This window comes from Eublepharis macularius, chromosome 1, assembly GCF_028583425.1.
Source record: "Eublepharis macularius isolate TG4126 chromosome 1, MPM_Emac_v1.0, whole genome shotgun sequence".
In the NCBI taxonomy this organism is placed as follows: Eukaryota; Metazoa; Chordata; class Lepidosauria; order Squamata; family Eublepharidae; genus Eublepharis; species Eublepharis macularius.
Window position 1 is genome coordinate 12383303 of NC_072790.1, and position 23225 is coordinate 12406527.

Below are 23225 nucleotides of genomic sequence, written 5' to 3' on the forward strand. Positions count from 1 at the left end.
TGGGTCCTTAAAAAAAGGCAAATAATGGATTAGGCCAAGAATACAGTTTAATCATCTGAATGCTGCCTCTGTGTGTGTGGCCATCCTTTGGCTGAAAATGAACTCGTGGCCTGATGAGAATTTGAAGGACCAGCTGGAGATGCATTGAGCGGCTGAGGGCCAGAGCCGCCCTGGCTCCCCTCTGCTGCGTCTGTTCCTCGCTCCTACCTCCTCTCTCTCTCTCTCTCTCTGGCCGAGGGAAAACTTTTGCTTTTGCCAGTGGGCTTCACTGGCTCCTCCCAAGTGGAGGAAAGGGGAGCAGCAGCGAGTAGCAGAGCTGATGGTAAAGCGCAAGACTTCAAACCACTTCATCTGAATAGTAAGAGAATAGTACTGGCATTTGAAGGCAGGACTGGAGCACATCCGAAGAAGGTGCTCAGAGCTGCCTCTGTGTTTTGTGTCCGCCAGTGTCGCAACTGTTGGAGGATAGAAGCAGGTGGAGAGAGAGACTGCACGTTTCTTCTTGGAAAAATAGTTATCGGTATATTCGCTGTGTTTTTGGCCTAATCCTGTTTTATTGTTAGCAGTATTTCTTCATTGTGGCACCTGTTTCTGCTCTTACTGGGTGTCCCAGGGTACAGCCAGACTTTGATACTATTGTTTTGTTCCTTCAAAGTGCTTGAAACCAGTGGAATTGCAGTTGTTGGTAGCTGTGTTATTGCGGGAGTGGGGTTTTCCCTTCAGGCCTGCCGTTTGGCCTTCTGGTCTTGTAGCCATCGAATTAGTTTGGAATTAGAAAGTTTTGTTGTGTGTTTAGAGGCAGGGTGAGAAGAGTTTTTGGAATACGTGGAGAGAGCACAAACTGATTTCTATAATCCACCCTAGAGACAGCTTTTCTGAGGAACGTGACAATCCTACACTCAGGAGCAATTCCTGGGCATATGTCTTCGGACACATTCTCCGAATTGATCTCTAGTCAGATATGCTTGAATTCACGCACTGAAAACTTCCATGAAGTTGGTATGGAAGATTATTTTCTTTTTAAGTTACAATAAAACTTTGATTTGGGATTCCCTAGGTCTTAGTATAGAACCTAATTTTTTTTCCAAAGCTGAGCTTCAACTTGGGCCGTTCTTACACTGCTTACCGGCCACGGAACATCGTGCCAAACTCCCGGAACGAAAGCATCTTCCTGGCGCGATTTCGCCAGGAAGGCCTGCACTTCAGCAAGGCGGCTGTTTGTGGGGGCCCAGTCCGTGCTTGTAATATGGCCCTGTGTACGTAATGATTGACAAGCCCCCGTCCTGTTCCAGAAGGGCCCACAACCAGCTCCCCTTCAAATGGGGAAGGGGCTTCCAGGCAGCCAGAGGGATCAAAAACATCTCTTAAAAATTGGTTGTGGTGAGCAGGGCACTGGGAAGGGTCCATGACTTGGTAGCAGAGCAGGTACTTTGCGTACAGAAGATCACAGGCACCTCCAGTTAAAAACCAGTAACTCTGAAGAGCTGCTGACAAATGGAAGGGCCAAGTTGCAGACGTACGTCAGGACCGTCTGATGATCTTTAACAACTGTCTGCTGCTGCTTCGCCATCTTTTCTGTCTCTTCACCACCAGCTCTGAAGACCGAGTCTGCAGGGGTTGCTGAGTCCGACTGTAGCCTAGTTTATAGCACAGTCCAAAGCAGACTTACACCCTTCTAAGCCCCCTGTCATCAGTAGATTTAAAAAGATGCAACTCTGTTTAGGATAGCACTGCTAGACTCTCTGCTGTTTGACTGAAGAGGTAATAGCAAAGTAGAGTTAAACTGTACCAAAGAAGCAAAACCGTGTAGAGGTTTCTGGTGATGTCTTAAACTTCCTAATGCAGTATGAACGGACTCGCGCGATGAGCTTGGTTTGAAATAGTCTCCACCGCTCTCAGCTTTCGTTCTGCTTCTCTGTGCTGTAATTCCTTCTCCTCCTTTTTGTTTAAATTCAAAGCATATGATTCCTCCTTGAAGAAGGGGGAAGCACTTTTCTCTCTCTAGGCTGCTTTACGTCGTCTGCCGCCATGGGATTGCGAGTTGTTGACCTTCCATCTTTGTGGCCTGATAATGGCAGGTTTGCAGAGCTCTGAACTAATTTCCTTTGGTTGGCTTGCACTGCCAAGATGCGAGAAGGAGGAGGAAAAAAGGAAGAATATGTGGAAAATCATACCAAATTGAATACAAGAGTGTCTGCTTTTTCCCTGTGTGGTAGCTAATAGTTGGCTAGTAATGCCGCATGCTGGGGGGGGGGTCATGCGTTGGAGTTCTCGTCTCCTCTTCTTGTGATGCCTTTCAGGTGTCCCTGAGCACAGGGTTGGGTCAGGAAACCCAAGTGTGAACAAGGTTGCGTCTGTGGCTACAGCCTCCAGTAGCCACCATGAACAGAGAGGCTAGAAAGCAGGCTGTCGGCTCCCTCTACATGCACAAGCCTCTTCATACTGGGTTTCCAGAGCCATGATTCTGCACCCAGAATAATTTGGGGTGGGGGAGAAGCTCTATTTAGTTTGCATCTGCCAGTTGGCCCTGGAAATACTGACACCATTAGAGACGAAGAGTCTGTGGCCCAAGCAAGTTCGGCAGAGACGTCCTGCGCTCCAGGCTGCTTCAGGTGACGTCGTGAAGCATGTGGTTCTTTCGCTGTCTGTTGCTGAACTCGAGTTCTCTTTCCCTTTAGCTGCAGAGGGTTGCCTTCCCTATACTACAGTGTGTGCTTGAACAGGAGCTTTGGGGAACATTTCCCACTATTTAGGGCCAAATGTCGCAGAGAGCTACTGTCTGTTAGGGGAGACTACAGGTCTGATGGCTTCCTCCGTGGCCATCTGGCATCTTAAATATAGTAAAGCCCTAAACCATCTTCTGGGCTGGAACCTGAGGAATATGGGAGCCCAGGGGAGAGATGGGGACAGGAAGGAAGGGTACTGGACTTCCTGGGAAAGGAACAGAGTCTCTGTAAGATTCCCTGGTCCGTGGTTCGCCTAGTGAACCTCGTCTTCATAAGCAGTGTTATGAGAAACAGACGACGAAAGGAAATATGGACAAAGAAAAAGGTACCCCTTTTCGGACATGGCACAGTACGTCACCTCGTACTTAGACAAAATGCAGAGGTGGGAAGAAAAGGTACAAGAAGAAAATGTGGCTGAGTTGGTGGCAGAGGTTATACAGAGGTGAATCCCCCTGTCCATTGAGAGGTGTTGCTTTGTAATGTTTATAGTATGATGTTTATAATTTGTTTATAATGGTTTTATAGTAGTGTAATAGGGTTCTTATATAGGGTTCTTCTAAAGCCTGTGTTGTATTTCTTCTACAGTTCTTATGATCTTAATATCAGAGTTCCAAAAGGTTTCTAAAGTGTCTTGCAAGTATAATTAAGGTTTTTTGTTGTTGTTAATAACTGTGTTAACTCTGTAACCCTCCGTAGCCATCTGATCTTTTATTTTTTAACTGTAAATATGTTTTGGTATGTAGAAAGGTTTGTAAATAATAACAAACCTAAATCATCTGCAGTCTGAGCAGGTACAATTCTAGGTAACAGGAGTCTACGGTTGAGTGTAGATCCTGCTGTTATGTGCCGTCTGTATGCTGGGTGATACATATTTTACCATGCACGTGTGGCTGTGGTGTGTCCAAACAGACCACTTAATTTTTCAGGGCTCGCATTCACTTATGCTGAGGCTGTACTCCGTTCTCACAACATGACCATGATTGTCAGGAGCATCGTGGGTAGCATAGGCTCCTCCTGACACGCGTGGTTGGTAGCCTCCCAAGGCACTGGATTGTAAGAGTCTGAAAAGGGCAAATATAAGGGGGGCGAAAGTGAGTCTATCAGCCTCTGGAAGTAGCTTTCCTTATCTCTGTGCAAAGCTTTTGAACTGTAGAGCAATATTTTTATTTCATTATTGATGTTTGCATCGTTGGATCCTTAACTGCACTTAATATTTTGGGTGATGCCTCCTTTTAATTATCCCTTTAGCTGCAGAGGGTTGCAAGCTTAGCGGGGGGGGGGGTCCCTCTCTTTTCTCCCGTTTCTGCACCATGTGTGCCTTTTGACTCTTCATGGTCGGTTTTCACACAGTAGCGAAGTGCTGCTCGCCCGGGCTTCGAAAGGCCACGCCAGATTGCTGAAGTCGCGAGACTGAACTACAAAGTGAAATACCACAGATATATATTCAATGTTCCAAGCACATGTGAAATGTTGGGAGTTAGGGGGGGAAACGCCTAGGAACCAGTTCCTCTGGGGTCTGGAAATGTTCGTCGGATGTTCTGTTTACATCGATCTCTTAATCGACTTCAAAAGTCCTCAATGGTGTTTTCGAAAAAGGGTAATTTTACACATGTGCATGTTTTTGTTTTGGTAGACAAAACTAGGTCACTTCTGGGAATATTGCTGCTGTACGCAGCAAGGAGCAAGCCTTTAGCTTACGCCTGCTTGTTTGGAAATCTTTTGGCACATGCTTGTTGAGAGTAAATAGGCTGTTGCAACACAGCTACTGTATAGTGCCCAGGGGCATTATAAATACTGTGTGAAAGGACATCATATTAATAGATGGCTAATCAAACAAAGTGCAGGCAGAACCACTGGAGAGCGCCGCATTTTTTGCCACCCTCTAATTGCTAGTTGTGCGTCTCGCTTTGGTTTTGAATTTCTTCTAGCCCCAAGAGTTTTTAAGGTGAAGGTTTTTTTCTTCTTCCATGAATGGTGTGTTCTGATCGGGTTCCCTTTTCATTTTGGTGTGCAGTTGAGTGTGCAGTCATCAGAGCTAGTAAAATGCATAAAAAGCATTTTAAATGCGTTTAATTAAATAGTTAAGGCACAGTATACCTTCCATTTTAATACTGTAAGCCTGCAGGCAGGACTGTGTGTGTATTTGTACAGTATCTAAATCTATAAGGAAATTTATAAAAATAAGAATATTTATTACTGTCCCAGACTCCAAATTACCTGCTGTTCCCACAGTCAAAGTAATCCTATATAAATAGCACTCTTGATGATTCAGCCGTTTGAGTAAATGAAGCACCACTTAACTGTTCCCTCTCTTGCCCAAGCTCGGCACCTGTGAGCACTGTTCTAGCATATGGTTTTCTGCAGTGTACATAGAGCACCTGTAGTGAGATGGCCGCGCGTTGCATTCCTAGCTAGAAGTGGGTAGTGTGTAGGAATCAGCCAGCCTGAGTTCTGAAGAGAGTTCATGTCTTCTGACGCTGTTACCTGGCTAGGCACCACCGCACTTGCAACTCACCCACCTGTAGCATTCTTGCATCTTCTGTGCATATAAAGCCAGTCTCCTTCCAGGCAACTGAGACAACTGCTTTTCGCATTGGAGACTTGCGAGTGGCTAACGGTTGTTTTTCTTTCTGACTTTTTCCTCCCGCGAAAAGACGCAGACAACATTATTGAGAAAGCTTCTCACTCTGGTATGATCAACCCGAGCCGTCAGTGGCAGACTTTGAAGCACAACGCAGGCGTCGCTCACTTCGAGTACCAGATCCGGGTCACTTGCGATGAGCATTATTACGGCTTTGGCTGCAACAAGTTTTGCCGGCCGCGAGACGACTTCTTTGGGCACTATACCTGTGATCAGAACGGGAACAAGACTTGCCTGGAAGGCTGGATGGGCCTCGAATGCAACAAAGGTTTGTGATTTGCGCTTTTAAGTCTGAAGACGGGGAGCCCAGCTTCCCTGGCTGCTTGTTGAGTGGCTCTCTGGAGCCCCTTGAAGTCTCGAGAACAAGCTGTCACAGCCGTCTTGATCACTCAAGCTTGTTACGATATGACCGGCCTCCGAGGAAGAGAGTTGTGTTGTTACTCCTCCACCCCATCTCTGCTCCTGGGGTGCAGGTAGAAAGACTTTGTATCTAGCCTTAGATTTGTGTGTGTTCCACCTACTAGCTCAGTTGAACTAGATTTTTTTTTTTTTTACCAAAGTTGCGATTGAGACATTCCAAGTTGTACTCAAATGGGTTCTCAGTGGGACAAATCCCTAGAAGGGCAGCAGTTCAGTGGAGTTGAATGTAGAGGTCCCAAGCCCAGGACGAAAACCTCTGCCGAAGGCTGTGGAGAAACTTGCTCTGTCAGAATAGACTTTTCTTGACCAGTCAGGCAGTGGTCTAAGGCAGTTTACAGTGAAGGAACTGTACAACTGCAGGGTTTTTCGAGGCATGATTATCCTGTTGTTTACAAGTCATTTCTGAAACGGAAATGACGTGAAAGACATTTGAAAGACAAATGTGAAAGACAAATGTCAAATGTGAAAGACATTTGATGTTTTGCTTCTCCAAAACCACAACATGTATTGGAAGTTTTTGGTTTTTGTAAAAGGTAAAGGTAGTCGCCTGTGCAAGCACCGAGTCATTGCTGACCCATGGGGGACGTCACATCACAACGTTTTCTTGGCAGACTTTTGTTATGAGGTGGTTTGCCATTGCCTTCTCTGGTCATCTGCACTTTACTCCCAGGAAACTGGGTACTCATTTTACTGACCTCAGAAGGATGTAAGGCTGAGTCGACCTTGTGCCGGCTACCTGAACCCAGCTTCCGCCAGGATCGAACTCAGGTCATGAGCTAAGCTTGGGCTGCAGGACTGCACCTTACCACTCTGTGCCACGGGGCTCCATATTGGAAGTTAGTGCCTTGTAATATAATAAATCTCGAACTGTCACAGTGGTTCAGAGGTGCTTTTTGCTTAAGCACTAGAAGGGTTGGGATTGCGACATGTCAGTTGGGTGCATATTTGCATGAAACGAGTTGTTTCTTAAAAGAGAATGCGAACACTTGGCAGTAGGAAGGTTTACTTATTTAAAAGCTGAGAGAGTTGCAAAGCATTAAATGCTTTTTTTAAAAAAAAATGGTTAAATGAATTCTACCTTGTTGATCTAAGGCCTTAGGTAGGAATCCTGGTGTGATCCCTTTTTTGTGGCTTGCTCGGTTGGCTGTCATCGGGCATTACCTACCTCCGTTTCTTTTCCAGTAGACTTGATACAAGGGATCTGTTTAAACCTTGGCTTTAGTAGGATTATGGTACTAGCTGGAGATTAAAACATTCCCACGAGGGTGAGGGCCTAGTTTTTGCTGATGAAACCCCCGTCTTTTAATTTTCGTCTTTCTTTTTTCTCTCTGCAGCCATCTGTCGGCAGGGCTGTAGCCCGAAACATGGGTCTTGCAAAATTCCTGGCGAGTGCAGGTAATTAATTTCTCTTCTGCTAAGCCGTTTTCTCTGTTCAGACTCAACTTGGGGCTAGTCAAGGAGGGGTAAGAGGTGGGGCCAGGCGTCCGTTGTCCATTTTTGCTATCAAGTACATGGTCTTCAAACAAGCTCTCGTGAAGTAAAGCATAATAAATACATTGGCAGTCTTTCTTCGGAGCCCTCGCTTACTTCTCAGGTGTCAGCTCTTATATACTGTCGGGATGTGTGTGTGAGGGGATTGAAAAAGCAGCAGATGAGTTAGTCTTTGCAAATTGTGTAAGCTGCTGATCGCTGCGTTTTCCTCCAATACGTTTAATTGCAGTAATGCTTTCCCCCGTTCCCCTTTCCTTCAGTCTTTTCCCCATCAATAGGCAAAAGTGGAGCGTTCTCAGGGCAGGATTAATGCAGTCTCTCCGTGCCTCTGCTGTTGGGAGCCAGGCCTTAGAGTGATGAGAGCTTAATTGCTGGGATGGAATCTTGTCGGTAGATACTGATGAAGGCAGAATTTTGCTGTCCTCCTTTGAAGTCTCTTCTGTCCTGGCCAGCAGAGGAGGGAGTGGGGGAACTGGGGCTGGGCAAAAGGCGCTCATACAGCCAAAACAGTTGAAGGGTTTTCGTTATTGGAAATTATTTTGAATATTAAGAGTAGGTTTTCACTCTTGTTTGAGAGGAGCTGCTGTAGATACCTTGAACTCAAGATGATGATTTTATTTTTATGGATTATTGTCGGGGTTGGTGGCTCCCGTAATCTGTTTTCAGTCTCTCCTCAAACAAAGAAATGCAACCTAAGTCTTGTGGGTTGAAAGGAGCTGAAGCCAGCCTGTTAATGCATAATGGATACATGGCAAAATTGGGTACAAGAATGAGAACGTGGTTCATTTCCAATCGTTAACGTCCCCACCTTCTGCCAAACATCGGTTGCAGAGAATCTCAAGGCACGCTTCCGGTTCTGGCTAAATTGGACTGATCCAGTTCTCAGCAGATGTGGCCCTGATTCTCCTCCTCCTCCTCCAGCTGCGAATCCTGCAGTGTTCATAAATAACTCTGCGCTAGTTTTGAGTTAAATACGGAGATCTGGTATTATCCACTCAAAGAGGAATGATCAAGGGAATGGAGGAAGACAGAAAAGTTGCCCAGACCTTGAACGGGCAGGGATTCCATGAAGCAACAAAAGATCTGTATCTCAGCCTTTTCTGGGACTAAATAGAGAATTGGTTTAGTGGCTTTTCATCTGTTTACCTAAAACTGTCATATACCTAAAGCAAGAGCCAGAATGGGATAACGGTTAAAGTGCCGCATTCGGACCTGGGGCCACCCAGGTTTCCGTCCCCACTCTGGCATGGCAGCTCGCTGGGTGCCCAGTCACACACTTTCACCCTGACCCACCTCGCAGGGTTGTTATGAGGATAAAATAGAAGAGAGGAGAATGATGTAAGCCCCATTGGGGAGAAAGGTGGGACATAAATGAAATAAATCTCTCTTGCACGTAAGTGTGATAAAATGTGCTCCCAGCCGCGACGATCTTCGCCCAGGCTCTGTGTCCCTGGGTTGCTTTTCCCAACCCTTTGGTGTATAACCTACGAAGCTGTCCTTGGAGAAGGGTGGTGTTAAAAGAAACCTGGCTCCTCCTAACAGAAGAGAAGGGAAGAGGGTCAGGGTTGGATCTGTCTGTGCAGCCCCAGACTAAACGGAGCAGCCGTCAGCTTTGTCCTGTTTTAGCTGGGCTGGATCCCAAGAGGCTCGCTGACGATTTGTGCTTCTGTCATGCGGCTGGAAGTGCCTTCCAGGGTTTGCCCACATTCTTTGCTAGCCAGAACAACAAGTTTTGTTTCCAGAGCTGAAGCCTTGCTCCGTCTCTCGCCTCCTACTCGTTGCCCAGACACGCACCAGTGCCCTTATTTACTTAAGGTGCAGCTTTCCCACACTTCCTCTGCAGAAGAACTCCGCCAGTGGAGCTGTCCTTCCTGGTACCCCCACCCCCCCAGTTATCTTCTTGGATTCAAACAAAGAAACAAGATTGTTAAAAAAGAAAATTCCCCATTTAAGTTGGGATGAGTCATTGTCTGTTATGTTACAGATGCAGTACGGTTTGGAAAAGAAAACGCCAGCTGAAGTTAGTCTGAAACAATAATGCATACTAATAGCCCTCTCTTCCCAGTCCCCCTCCTTGTTCCTTTTGGAAGCAACTGGGAGCACCAGGGAACGCGGCTGTCTGTGTTTGCTAAAATTGGTCATGGTTTACTGTTTGAACAGTTACGGTTCTCTCTTACCCTTTAACCAGTATAGTTGGGTGGCTGGAGCTTTATTAAAATCAGGTATTGGGAGGGGCGTTACAAGTGTTTGCTCCTTGCACTCTGAGTACCATCTGTGCCTCAGAGGCTACCAGCCTGCACTCCTTGTCTGTTCGGAATGCTTTTGTTCAGACATTACTGAGATTCCTAGGGTTGGAAGGGACCTCCAGGGTCATCTAGTCGAACCCCCGGCAGAGGCACACACTTGATATGTGCAGATGTTGTTGGAGGCTGTGGGACCCGTGGAGTCTGATCTGTGTCTCCTAAGCTTTCTCTTCCGGGAAGAAGCTGTTCTCTGGGGGCCACTGCTGCCATCCTCACCTCCAGAGGCTCTGAGCCAGGGAGATACCAAAAAAAGAAATCAATGGGGGAAGCGGTTTGTCATCTGTGGTTTTTTAGATTGGAGCATTAAGACTTCGCCCTTGCTGTGGGTGGCTGGCCCCTTGGACGGATCCCGGCTTTTAAAAAAAAAATCAGATGCCTTAACTTAGTTTGGGTGGAAACGGTTTATTATTATGACTCAGGGGTGGATTAGTGGATAATTGTTGCTGATCTCTTGTTCCCAACTCTCAGTAATGAAATGCACTTTGGGCTAACCCCTGATTTTATGCTTTCAGACTCTTTCCTTCCCCGCCCCCCCTCCAAATATAGTTATATTTTTAAAATAAAATGGCAGCCTGTCAATATGCATCTTGAACTTCAGCCCTGTTTTGTGTTTGATACCTCCTTGGACTCTGGAGTCAATTTATCCTTGGTTTGTCTCACGACAGCCAACTTATTTCTGTAGCTAATGAATATTTAAAACCTGCTGATATATTTGAGCCAGCATTTAGAGATAAAAATCATCTTGGATCTTGCAGTCATTATGGTGGAGCACGTTGGGAGAAGACGGCATTGCCTTAGAATCTGTTCTGAGCAAACACTGACGTATGCGGCTGCATCCTCACTTACCCGTTTTTATCAAAATGGAAACGTCAGCGTGGTTCAGCTGTCCTGTGGCTGCCACTGCAGATCACTATCTGGGACAGAGTCGCATCCTTTTAACTTCAACACATGAATCCGTTGCTCCAAAATGAAGAGTATTTTAGCAGCGCGGGGTGCTGTGCAAGGGAAACTGCTGAATTCCTTTGGGTGTGTTTGTGTTTCTTCTGAAGTGTCCTGGAATCCTGTATTCAAGAGCATCCTTGGAGTATCATTGTTCCCACCGACTCCTGCTCTCTTCCCCCCCCTCCTCCTAATCCATTTGTCAAAGCCCACAGATCCCTCTGCGAGCGCAGCCACCCACCCTCGCCCCCTCCCGCTTCCCTGAGCTTCTGAATGGCATCCCACAGGCCTCCCAGAACAGTTATTCTTTTGTGAGGCGGCTGCCTTTTAGAGGCCCGGGCAAAACAGCAAGAATTGTTTGTTTGCAAGAAACCACCAAATAGTCCTTGGAAAGACTTTACACAAACAAACAGAAAAAGAACTTCGGATTCCTAGCTTAAGTCTTTTTGCTTAAAAAATGGAGGGGCTAATTCCAAGCTCTGTTTCTTTGAAGGTGTCAGTACGGATGGCAAGGCCAGTATTGCGATAAGTGCATTCCACACCCGGGCTGTGTCCATGGCACTTGCAATGAACCGTGGCAGTGCCTCTGCGAAACCAACTGGGGGGGCCAGTTCTGCAATAAAGGTATGTGAAAACCAGCAGGGAGCCCGGAGTAAGGCTTTCAGAGCCGGTAAACGTGGTGGAGGGTTGGGGCGGCGAGCCGGCGGTGCGGCCCGGAACAGACTGTCCTTTGTCCCTGAGATTCGCACCCGTGACTTGGTGGCAAGTCAGCAGGTGGCTTACTGCTTTGGGTACGGAAGTGCTCTGCAGGGCATGCCGGGCCTCTCACGCACAGCTTTCTGTGTGCGCGTGCGGACACTCACTCTTGACCCCCCCATTCCAGATCTGAACTACTGTGGGACTCACCCCCCATGTTTGAACGGAGGCACCTGCAGCAACACCGGACCCGACAAATACCACTGTTCCTGCCCGGAGGGCTACTCGGGACAGAACTGCGAAATCGGTAAGAGCTTACCTAGTGGCTGACTTAACTGCTGACGGCAGGCGTCGTGTGTTCAGGCTCCAGACCCTGGGGTACGCCAGGCGTAACGTGAAGGAGGGCGGATTAAAGTGACGTGTTTCTTAGAGGAAAGGCAGGTGCAACAGCTCCCTGTTCCTAGTGCAGTTGGGACAAAGGGAGGAAACGGGGGGCCCTACCAGGAGTCTTCGTTGGCTGGTACTGTCAGAGTAGCTCCGACTTAAAGCCGTAAGTGGTTATAGCTTGTGAGCGAATCAGGCGGCCCCACGCTCAGTTGCCGTCTCCCAGCGTTTCAGCTCCTTGCCGCTGCTGCTGCTCTGATGGTTTGACATGGCACTCTAGCAAAGGATCACAGCCCAGAGCTAGGCCGGAAGAGGCAGGAAGCACAGCAAGGGATCAGGTTGTTGCGTGTCTCGCTGGCCTTAGCTAAGCTGAAGGGGGTTCTGTTCTTGCTGCAGCGGAACATGCCTGCCTTTCGGATCCTTGCCACAATGGAGGAAGCTGCTTTGAAACCTCTACAGGATTTGAGTGTGTCTGTGCTCCAGGCTGGGCAGCACCAACTTGCACGCTTAGTAAGTTAACTAGAATTTCCAATTTATGAAGCTTGAGATCTCGCCCAGAAAAATCATTTGAGTGCTGTGCGAATTTTCAAGTGGCACGTGGTGGTTGCTCCTGTCTGAATACGTCTTTCCCCTTTTCCTGAATTGCACTTAGAAGGATCCAGATAAAGTTAAGAATGCTTCAGTCCTCTGTGTTTTCTCTGGATTGTGCTTCAGAAAATTTATAATAAGGTACTAGCCTCTCACCCCTATAGTCTGTAATTATGAAGTGTATGGCATTTTTTTAAAAAAGGACAGAGAATACTCCAGTCTCTTAAAATTATTCTTGCAATTCATTCAAGTTAGATTGCCAGTGCCTATAATCTATATATTTGCTGAACAGATAAGGAGCGAAAGCTGGAATATAAAAGCAGGGTCGCCTAGTGAGATTCGCATCCATAGCCAGGCTTGGATGTGTACACCAGAGCCCAACATTGTCAGATGTCTCTTGTTGGCATTTAAATGTGGCCATTTAAACACCATCCTTCCAAGAACATCTGGCTGGAGTGGTGGAGTAGATCCACTTGGAAGTCCTTGTGCTGTCCTCTGATTGCTGCCAAAGCTGGTTTCAGGGTGGCTGCAAGATTTGGAAGCCGCCCTTGATTGGTTTCACTTTCCCATCCCCAAGGGTGTTCTGAATGTGGCTCAGTTTGGGCCAGATTCCCAGGGCTTTTTTTCAGCTGGAACACGGTGGAACGGAGTTCCGGCACCTCTTGAAAATGGTCACATGGCTGGTGGCCCCGCCCCCTGCTCTCCAGACAGAGGGGAGTTGAGATTGCCCTCCGCACCGCCGAGTGGCGCGAAGGGCAATCTCAACTCCCCTGTGTCTGGAGATCAGGGGGTGGGGCCACCAGCCATGTGACCATTTTCGCCGAGGGCGATTTAAACTTTTAAAAACTCCTCCCTTGTTCCAGCTGACCCAAAGTGATGTCATTGGCCCTGAGAGCATGCGTGCACTTTGCGCGCACGTGTGTGGTATCAGGGGCACCACCTCCCGCCAAGAGTTGCCCCCTGTGCTGGCAACCCACTGAGTTCCACCACCTCTTTTCCCAGACAAAAAGCCCCCTGAGATTCCCAGTGGTCCTGTTCTGGACCTTCTCAATTGCCTGCCTAAAATACTACCAGGGTGATGGCGGGGAGGTTTTCATGGCAACCTTGGGGGACCGGCTCATCACTGATGCCGGCATTGCAAGAAGGAAAACATGACTCTTTGTGAATTTGGTGTTTTCAGTGGGCACCCTTGGCGGGCCGTCTGTTGCGCTGTGATGGCCACGTGAAATGGTCTTGGTGCAGTTTTACCCTGAGGCTGCTCACTTGTGTGAAAGTCCTCCCCATGTGAACAACTTGCAGGGCTTGGCAGTACTTGAAGGAATCACAAGGCACATGTGTGTGTGTGTTCCGATTTACAAAACGCACTACATCTGAACCACCTACAGTGACTACAGGAAACCCAATGGAAAACTGGACCACAAATTATTTTATAAAAGCTGGATTTCTTCTAGACACTGCATGGCTCCTGCCAGAAGTTAACCCCATGGTTACTAATATTGTTATCAGTTGTTGGGTATCTACTAAAGCTAAACCTCTCTTGGTAGATATTGATGACTGTTCTCCAAACCCCTGTGGCCACGGAGGGACTTGCCAGGATCTTGTGGACGGGTTTAAGTGTATGTGCCCCCCTCAGTGGACTGGCAAAACGTGTCAGATAGGTAAGTTACAGACTATAGATTGATGGATCAGAAGAGAAGTTATTATTGAATTTGCTGTTGGAGAGCCGGGATGCACCTGTCGCCACGTGGGTTTACTCCGTTCTGATCCACACCAAATAGGCAGCGACAGCCAGTCTTGGAAATCAGGCTTAGAGGCTCCGGGTTGCCTTTATCCTTGATGATTTTGCCCTGAGAAGTTTCAAAACACAAATCCTGGGTTCCCAACGTCTTTGAATCTGTAGGCACTTCTGGCATTTTGAGAATAGGTAAGGTCATGGATGATCACGAGCATGGGTTCAGTCACACAACGTGGCTGCCACGAGAGTTGAAACAAATCCTAAAATGTCAGGCTCCAAGCTGAGCAGCTTTCTCTGTTGGGAGCAGCTGTTTCCAAATGGGTACTCCCTGTAGATGCAAAGGGAATGCCTCTTGGGATCTACTCGGGTGGAAGAAATTCAGGGTTGCCCGCAAATACATCGACAGGGACCACAGTGGTGACCCCCTGAAATAATCAGTAGCTCTTGCAGCTGTTCTTCTAGGTCTCTGCCACCATTGTTATGCCTAAAGGGCTTTTTTTCAGCTGGAACGCGGTGGAACGGAGTTCCAGAACCTCTTGAAAATGGTCACATGGCTGGAGGCCCCGCCCCCTGCTCTCCAGACAGAGGCGAGTTGAGATGGCCCTCCGCGCCGCTCAGCGGCACGGAGAGCAATCTCAACTCCCCTCTGTCTGGAGATCAGGGGGCGGGGCCCCCAGCCATGTGACCATTTTCTCCCAGGGCAACCCACTGAGTTCCACCACCTCTTTTCCCAGAAAAAAAGCCCTGGTTATGCCTAAAGAGCCAGTGGCATGCTTATCCATATCGAGAGTATGACTCTCAGTGGACATTAACCACGACCACTTTTCCCTGCCTCTTGGGAGGCTCCAGGGAGCCTTCTGCAGAAGAGCCACTTAAGTGGAGGTTTTTTACTCCGCAGGAGGACTTTCAGACCTTGCTCAAGGGGGTGGCAGGATAGGGGTAGGATCTACCCCCGTGCCTGCTAATCGATGGTCCTAATATATAGGAGTGATTTGGATTCATATGGAATGGGAGGAGGCAGGGTTATAGTCACTAACGGTGGGTATGAGTTGTCTGGAACGAGGATGAAGCCGTCAGGGTCTTGAGTCTGCTTGTAATTCTTAGTATATTTAAGTCACGGAAGCGCTCTGGCATGTTTGAACCATGTAATATTGGATATATTTAGGATTTGCGTATACAGACATTTGTGTACATGTGATGGGTGCCTGTCTACCACTGGCAAAGCATCTGTGCGGAAAACCTCACCTGAAACCTGGAAGGCAGCCTTGACCCTCGGAAAACTCTTTCCGTGACTTTGGTGGTCCATTTTTATTTATTTTTTAGCCGTTGCAGTTAGAGAAAGCTTCCCAGTGGCTGCCCCGGGGGAAGGAGCAAGCCGCACTCTTTGAGTTTCCTATGAGAAAGGGAACGATACGGCTGCATTGCGCAGAGAAATGGTTGCAGCGGCTTTTTTTTTAAAGAGGATTTGGCAGCATCCGGCTTCTGCTGGGATGCGAGAGGAGGAGAATTCTTGATGGGTCGCTCTCATTTTTCTCCCACCTAGGGTGGCATGCACGCAGTTCTCCCTCTGCCTGTTTTATCCTTGCAACAGCCCTGTTAGGCTGAGAAAGTGGGACAGGGACAAGCTTCATGGGGGGGGGGGGTTGGACCCCCAGGTTTCTAAGATCCTGATACTCTTAATCGCTGCCTGGAGCTTTCAGTTTCTGGATATGGGAGTACCCGTTGGAGCAGTCCTTTGCCTTTTCATTCAATGGTGTAATGGGAAATGGCCCCCTTAAATTTGAAGCGGCTTCCTCTTCCATTGTAGCGAGAACTTCTAACCCTAACGGCAACGCTTCTTAAACCATTGTATGTGTGTGTGTGGCCTGTCCCCCACCCCCTCTTTTCCTCCCTTTCAGCTTTGTGGGAAAGTAGTTCATTTCCCTGGCCCGGTTAACTCCTTCAGCCTACGGAGTTACCCACCCGTGGGTTGCAAGATTCTCTCTTGAAGAACGAACAGCCTGCACTTGTGGGGCAGCGTATTAATCCCGGTGGCCAGGGGTGCTCTTCTGCTCCAAAAATCCCTCTTTCCTGTGCTCTCGTCCCTTTCCTTATTAGTTTCCCTCTTCATTTGTGGCTTGTAACTCAGGACTGGCAGCACACTATAACTAGAGAGAGTACCATCAGGGGGTTTTGCCTCTTGTTCTTAAAGTCCTTGTTTTAATCCGTTCTTAAGTTTTTAAAAAGCCATTGCCCTTTAATGAACTTGTAGTTGTTGCTGTGAAAACTGTGTGTGTGTGTTGTCCGTTTGTGTGTGTGTGTCCGTGTGTGTCCATCTGCACACGTGCACATTTTCCCTCTTTGGTACCCACCACTTAACGGAGCTGATCTGCCTTCTCTTTTCAGATGCCAACGAGTGTGAGGGGAAACCTTGTCTTAACGCCAACTCCTGCAGAAACCTGATTGGCAGCTACTATTGTGACTGCGTTGCTGGCTGGTCTGGCCAGAATTGTGAGATAAGTAAGCGTGTGTCCCTGTATGGGCTTTGGGGGGGGGGGTCCAAAAGGCCAAAATGCTTCAGTTCAGCTGTCACACGGAACGCATGGATTAATTAAATAACTTCGGTTGGCAAAGTTGCAGCCTCTCTCCCACCTTTTGCTGCACTCCACAAACGGCTCCGCAAGTGACGAAGCTAGGACTGGAGTTAGCATTTATGACCTGAACCCTGTTTTCCAGAAGTAACCATTGTTTTAAAACGAAGCCGTGTTTTTGAGCTGTAACTGAACCAAGCCTGCACGTTCCAGTGCTTGCCGAGTTTGTGGCTTAGCTTTCAGCAGAGAGATGAGTGCAGGGGACGGAGAACAACCATCTGCTGTTTTTAGAAGGGGAGTAGCCAGGCTGGCGTGAATAAGGCAACTTTATCAAACCCATTAGTCCGCAACATGGCCATATTCAGATAAGATGTCTCGAAACAATGATGTGAAGCATCCAGTGCTGGAAGAATGGCTGAAGGTTCCCACCCATTATAATACGCCTTATCGGGAGGGAAGCATACAGGAAACTTGACAAAAGTTTTATCTAGGCACAGTTGCCAGGAGCCACTTCAGTTCTTTCCCGTGGACTTTGAATGCGAGTTGGCTTCTTCTGCAAGGCATGCTAACTGTGTGTGTGTTTTCTTCCTTCAAATTGCAGATATTGATGACTGTCTTGGGAAATGTCAGAATGGAGGGACTTGTAGGGTAAGTCCCCATGTAGACTTAAGTTTTCTATTTTAAAAATCTATTTTAAAAAATCCTTAGAGCAGAAAGATGTGGAGATTCATGGGAACGGGGTCTAGAGAACAGATAATCAAATTTGTCTTCCTTGCTCAAAACCCAAAAATGTTGAGCCTAAAGCATCAATAGGTCCTTTTGCATTTCAACCTCTGCAGGATCAGATATCCTACCGTTTTCTCCGTAGATTGCTCCTGTAGTTCTTCATTCCCCCCCCACCATAGTGCCACTCTTGCATGCTCCCTGGGGTATCCTTTGATAAAACAACAATTAGTCTTCCCCATAACTTCATTACACCATCAGCATTCTGTATAATAGTAGAATCAGCTTTTGAGAACCACAGCTCTCTTCGTCAGATGCATCGTCAGCTTTCGAGAACCACAGCTCTCTTCGTCAGATGCATTGACAATTTTTGAGAACCACAGCTCTCTTCGTCAGATGCATTGACAATTTTTGAGGACCACAGCTCTCTTCATCAGATGTATCGTCAGCTTTCGAGAACCACAGCTCTCTTCGTCAGATGCCTCTAACGAAGAGAGCTGTGGTTCTCAAAAGCTGATAATGCATCTGATGAAGAGAGCTGTGGTTCTCAAAAGCTTATGTTACAATAAAGTTGGTTGGTCTTAAAGGTGCTACTGGACTCTACTATTGCAACTACAGACTAACGGCTAACTCCTCTGGAACTATGACCCGTATTCAGTATGTTTTCGTTTGAATTGCTGTCTCCAATTTCTGTGCCTTAGTAGCAAATGGAATTTAATGGTCTCTTCTCTACTCTGTTTCTGGAAGATTTCAAAAGCAGTTTGGTGAAAGTTACTTAACATAAATTTGGACTGGGTGTGTCTATAACATTTTTAGTTCGATTGCTCCAAGTGTTGCTTTCTGGAAGGAAAGAAGAAAGGAGAATTTATATTTGCTCTTTTTTTTTATCCCACCCTTCCCTCTAAAGTGTTTAAATAAAATGTCCGTCTTCACTTGTATCTTCCTGAGAATCCTGTGAGATGAGTCGGCCTGAGAGATAGCGACTGAGCTCTCTCACAGTAAGCCCTAGTGGCTGGGAGGGAATTAAAATCCAGGTCTAACACGTGCGCGCTCACACACACACACACACACACACGTGCACAGCTCCACCAGTCTAAATGAGCACTCACTCTGCTACACCATAAAAAGCAGGATACATCTCCTGAATAATGCAATAAATAATAAGAATAACAACACTTCCAACGGGGGCAACGTTAACTCATTCCTTTTTATCCTTTTCTGCATTAAGGACTTGGTTAATGGTTATCGGTGTATCTGCCTGCCTGGCTATGCCGGGGACAACTGTGAGAAGGACATCAACGAATGTGCGAGTAACCCTTGTTTGAACGGAGGCCACTGCCAAGACGAAATCAATGGCTTCCAGTGTCTCTGCCTTGCTGGGTTCTCAGGAAACATCTGCCAGGTGAGAGCTGGTGGAACACAAGCGCCAGATAAAGAGTACTTAGCAGCCCTTCCTCTGCATCTGAGTAGCCTGTTCTCAGCAAACGGTGCTACTGACCAGTTTTTTACGTACACCTGTCTTGGTCAGGGCGGGAGGGAGTTGTATTTGTTCACGGGGGTATATATTTAAAACAAGTAGCAAGCGACCTGCACATCAGAGTGCTGCCCCTTGCCGATAACCCTTGTTTTTAAAAAATGCAGTTGGTGAGAATAATGGGCTCAGTACACAAGCAGCTAAGGGAGTAGGTTGGAAGGTCAGCTTCCGTCAGGTTTCTTGCTTGTGGCAGTGAGAAGAGGAATAACAAACCCCTTTGTCTTATGTGCTCTCTCTCTCTCTCTCTCTCTCCCCCTCTCTCTCTCTCTCTCTCTGTTCTGTCTTCCACTTTCCTTCCCAAATCACCACCGACAGTTGGACATAGATTATTGCGAACCTAATCCTTGCCAAAACGGGGCCCAGTGCTTCAACTATGAGAATGATTACTTCTGTAGCAATTGCCCTGAAGATTACGAAGGAAAAAACTGTTCTCACTTGAAAGATCACTGCCGTTCTACTCCATGCGAAGGTATGTTTTTCCAGTCAGTGGCTGTGGATCCATTTTGCTAAGCAGTGTGGTTTGATCACTTGATGTAGTACAGCAGCCTGTGCCGTGCCCGGCTCGGTGATCTGAAGAGCGATGGTGCAGGAGGCAGGAATGATGGTCTTTCTGTTGTGCTTTCTGTCCACCTGACCTTTCTAGACAACACTCTCAAGCCCCAAAGATGTGGTTCTTGTGGCACTTGCCATGTCCTTGAATTCTCTTCTGGTTACTTCAGTAGAGCACTAAATGCCTGAGAACCTTGATGGTACACAGGTAGTTGTGCTAGTCTGTTGTAGCAACGTACAGCAGAAGTCCGACGGCGCCAGAAAGACTAACAACATTTGTTTTGTCGAAGGCTTTCACGGCCGGAGAACGATGGTTGTTGTGGGTTTTCCGGGCTGTATTGCCGTGGTCTTGGCATTGTAGTTCCTGACATTTCGCCAGCAGCTGTGGCTGGCATCTTCAGGGGTGTAGCACCAAAAGACAGAGATCTCTCAGTGGACGATACTGACCTCAGAGAGACCGAGGGCTTGATTCAGTGTAAGGCGGCTTCATGTGTGTTCATGGCCAGTAAGCAGAAAAGGAGCTAGAATGATCTTCACAGGAGAGGACCCATCTCTGCAACAGATAGGATGAAGTGTAGGTGCGAGCAAGACTTAGGATCCAAGAATGTGGGGCACCTGGAAGATTGTGGTCTTAGCTCACACTTTGGCAGGTCTGTGAAGTGATAGCTTCAGTGGGCAGGTGTGTATATATAAGGCCACTTTCACACTGCTTACTGGCCATGGAACATCACACCAAGCTCCCGGAACAACAGCGTCTTTCTGGCGAAATTGCACCAGGAAGACGCTGTCGTTCCAGGAGCTTGGCACAATGTTCCGTGGCCGGAAAGCAGTGTGAAAACGGCCCCAGTGTTGGAAGAAGAGGGAGGAAATGTGTTTACCAGGAACAGACTGAAAGCCAAGCAAAAGAATGCAGGGCACAAGTGACACTTGTAGCAAATTCATATGGTTGTGTAGAAAAGTCCTTCATTTTAAAGAAAAGGGAGCAGCGAGAGAAATCCAAGCCATGTAATACCTTTCACTAGAACCAGGGCTTTTTTTCAGCTGGAACGCAGTGGAAAGAAGTTCCGGAACCTCTTGAAATTGGTCACATGGCTGGTGGCCCCGCCCCCTGATCTCCAGACAGAGGGGAGTTTAGATCGCCCTCCGAACCTCTTGAAATTGGTCACATGGCTGGTAGCCCCGCCCCCTGATCTCCAGACAGAGGGGAGTTTAGATTGCCCTCCACGCCACTGCCCTCCGAACCTCTAGAAATTGGTCACATGGCTGGTGGCCCCGCCCCCTGATCTCCAGACAGAGGGGAGTTTAGATTGCCCTCCACGCCACTGCCCTCCGAACCTCTAGAAATTGGTCACATGGCTGGTAGCCCCGCCCCCTGATCTCCAGACAGAGGGGAGTTTAGATTGCCCTCCACGCCACTGCCCTCCGAACCTCTAGAAATTGGTCACATGGCTGGTAGCCCCGCCCCCTGATCTCCAGACAGAGGGGAGTTTAGATTGCCCTCCATGCCACTGCCCTCCGAACCTCTAGAAATTGGTCATATGGCTGGGGGCCCCGCCCCCTGATCTCCAGACAGAGGGGAGTTTAGATTGCCCTCTGTGCCGCTGGAGCAGCACAGAGGGCAATCTGAACTCCCCTCTGTCTGGAGATCAGGGGGCGGGCCCCCCAGCCATGTGACCAATTTCTCCGAGGGCAACCCACTAAGTTCCACCACCTCTTTTCCCAGAAAAAAAGCCCTGATTAGAACCAACTGAAATGCAACTGTATGTTAGTCTTTGAGTTCTCCAAAATTCCCTATCAGACTGGGTCTTTTTAAAAAAGAAAAACAGTTAAAGGGCTGAAAGAGGGAGGGGAGCCGTTTTTTGTTTGCTCCTGTTTAGAGGGTCTTGCGTACTGAACAGCTGATGGGGCACAGGGTGGAGTTGGTGTCACGAGCACGCTTGGCCTTCTGGAAAGAAAGGGATGGAGGCCCGCCCTTCTGGTTTAACCAGCCAACACCATCCACTCATTCTTGCTAGCCAACACCAGCTGCTGTCTGGCTGTTACCTGCTCTCCAGAACTCTTTGCAAAGACTACTCTGACCCGTCGTTTTGGGTAGGTAGCCGTGTTGGTCCCCAGTAGAACAGCAGGATTCGAGCCCAGCGGCACAAGAGTTTCTGGGTGCGAGCTTTCAGGAGTCAGAGCTCTCTTTCTTAGACCTGTGTTGACGGTGTGACTAATTACACACACACCTTCTTGCCCAGTGTGGGCACCAGCAACATGCTGGCAGAATTCCAGGCTTCACTTTTTAAAAAAAAAAAAACTGGAATGGAGGCATGCAGATGCTAACTTGGCACGAATGGGTATGATTTGCTTTTGCTGTAATGTTGCAAAATGTGGGGCTTCGGGAGAACTTGGGATCTCTTTTCTTAATGGGACAAATGGATAGAACGAATGCCACTCTGTACACTGAAGGTGGCATTTCCCTGTATTCCTTTCCATTCCAACCCCCCTAAAGACAACTCCCAAGAGACACAGGATTCTGGCTAAGGAATAACTGTGCCGGTTGGTGGGCTGGATTTAGGGGGGGGGGACAAGAGGATGAAATAGAATCTGTGCTGAGGAAAGTTGTTGTTTGTGGGAAAGGAAGGAGAGATTTTATCCCTTTGCCCTTCCGCACTCCAGCCCCCAAGCCACACAACTACTATTCCACGGGGGTCTTGCGACATAGGGAATTATCTTTCCCGGTCTGCAGGAACTTGGGGGAATGGTGAGTTCTGTGCACAGAGTTGTCGGATGCATTCCAGTTGTTGGATGGAAGATCAGGAGCTTTTTGAAGAGAGAAGAATGCTTGGGGGGTGTTTAAAAGCTGTGATGAGTCAAGAGGTCCCAGTCCATTGACTTGGGGAACTCTTATCCAGCCGAGACTTGGGTGGAGACAAGGGGTATGGGTGGTGGGAATACATCATGTTCAACTTTCTGGATTAGCAAAATGCCAAGGTGTCCAGAATTCTGGAATGGCTGGATTTGTATGGATTGGATCCTGCAGATTCTAGTAATAGTTGCGCTTCCCTCCAGCGCTAGGAGCCTTCCCTTGCATCTGCCACACCATTAGCGGAAGAGGTCTGCGGAATCCAGACCTCAGTTAACAGAGCAAAGCTTCACACGGCGATGGGCCATGGGGGCTTTGTACCTCCTTGGTACTGGACGCCATTGAGTTGGCTGCTTGCTTGGATCCCTCTATGTGCTCCATTCTCACGAGAAAAGGTTTTGTTTTTAAAGCCTGCTTAACATGATGAGGACATCCGCTCCTCCTGACGTGAAGTTGAGAGCGCAAGTGGATTGGGGCAGCCAGGATTCACTTTGTTCCTATGTCTCTTTTGGTAGTCATTGACAGCTGCACAGTCGCGGTGGCATCCAACAGCACGCCCGAAGGGGTCCGCTACATCTCTTCCAACGTCTGCGGCCCGCATGGAAAGTGCAGAAGCCAGGCAGGGGGCAAGTTCACTTGTGAATGTGACAAAGGCTTCACGGGCACCTACTGTCATGAAAGTAAGATTTCACTATTGGTTAACTTGGTTTTTATGGCTCTCTTTTAAAATGCCTTGGCAATAACAACCTATTTGTCCTTGGAAGCAAGGAGCTGGCTAGAAATCACAGACAAAAACCTTGGGCCTCCGCTCTGAGCACTTCCCTTCCTCTTTGAGTGATTTGAGGTTGGCGCTCTCTTGGCCTTGGGAGTTCTTTTTTAAGAGGCCTCTGCCCTTGAACATATATAACCCTTTTATACAGTGTAGCTTTTAAATATTCTCTGTTAGTCTACAGCAAATTTACATTGGGGGTGGTGGTCGTTTATGACCCTTCTTTTAAAATACGTTTTAAGCATACTAAGAGTAAGTTTTTGTTTTTATTCCTGTTTTATTTTATACGCTTTGGGGACGGTCCTGAAG

At 47.8% G+C, this 23225-nt stretch overlaps 1 protein-coding gene across 2 annotated transcripts in view; it reads left to right on the forward strand.

Moving 5' to 3' along the window:
• JAG1 (jagged canonical Notch ligand 1) overlaps nt 1-23225 on the forward strand; it is a 56736-nt gene that overhangs the window by 19258 nt on the left and 14253 nt on the right. The window contains exons 4-14 of one of the 2 annotated variants that reach the window (XM_054975492.1): nt 5381-5635; nt 7122-7182; nt 11014-11144; nt 11404-11523; nt 11997-12110; nt 13733-13846; nt 16309-16422; nt 17095-17141; nt 18445-18618; nt 19066-19219; nt 22663-22827. In XM_054975492.1, the coding sequence (XP_054831467.1) occupies nt 5381-5635; nt 7122-7182; nt 11014-11144; nt 11404-11523; nt 11997-12110; nt 13733-13846; nt 16309-16422; nt 17095-17141; nt 18445-18618; nt 19066-19219; nt 22663-22827 (1449 nt within the window). The remainder of the gene's footprint in view (nt 1-5380; nt 5636-7121; nt 7183-11013; nt 11145-11403; nt 11524-11996; nt 12111-13732; nt 13847-16308; nt 16423-17094; nt 17142-18444; nt 18619-19065; nt 19220-22662; nt 22828-23225) is intronic. The other variant, XM_054975501.1, reaches the window with a different exon arrangement.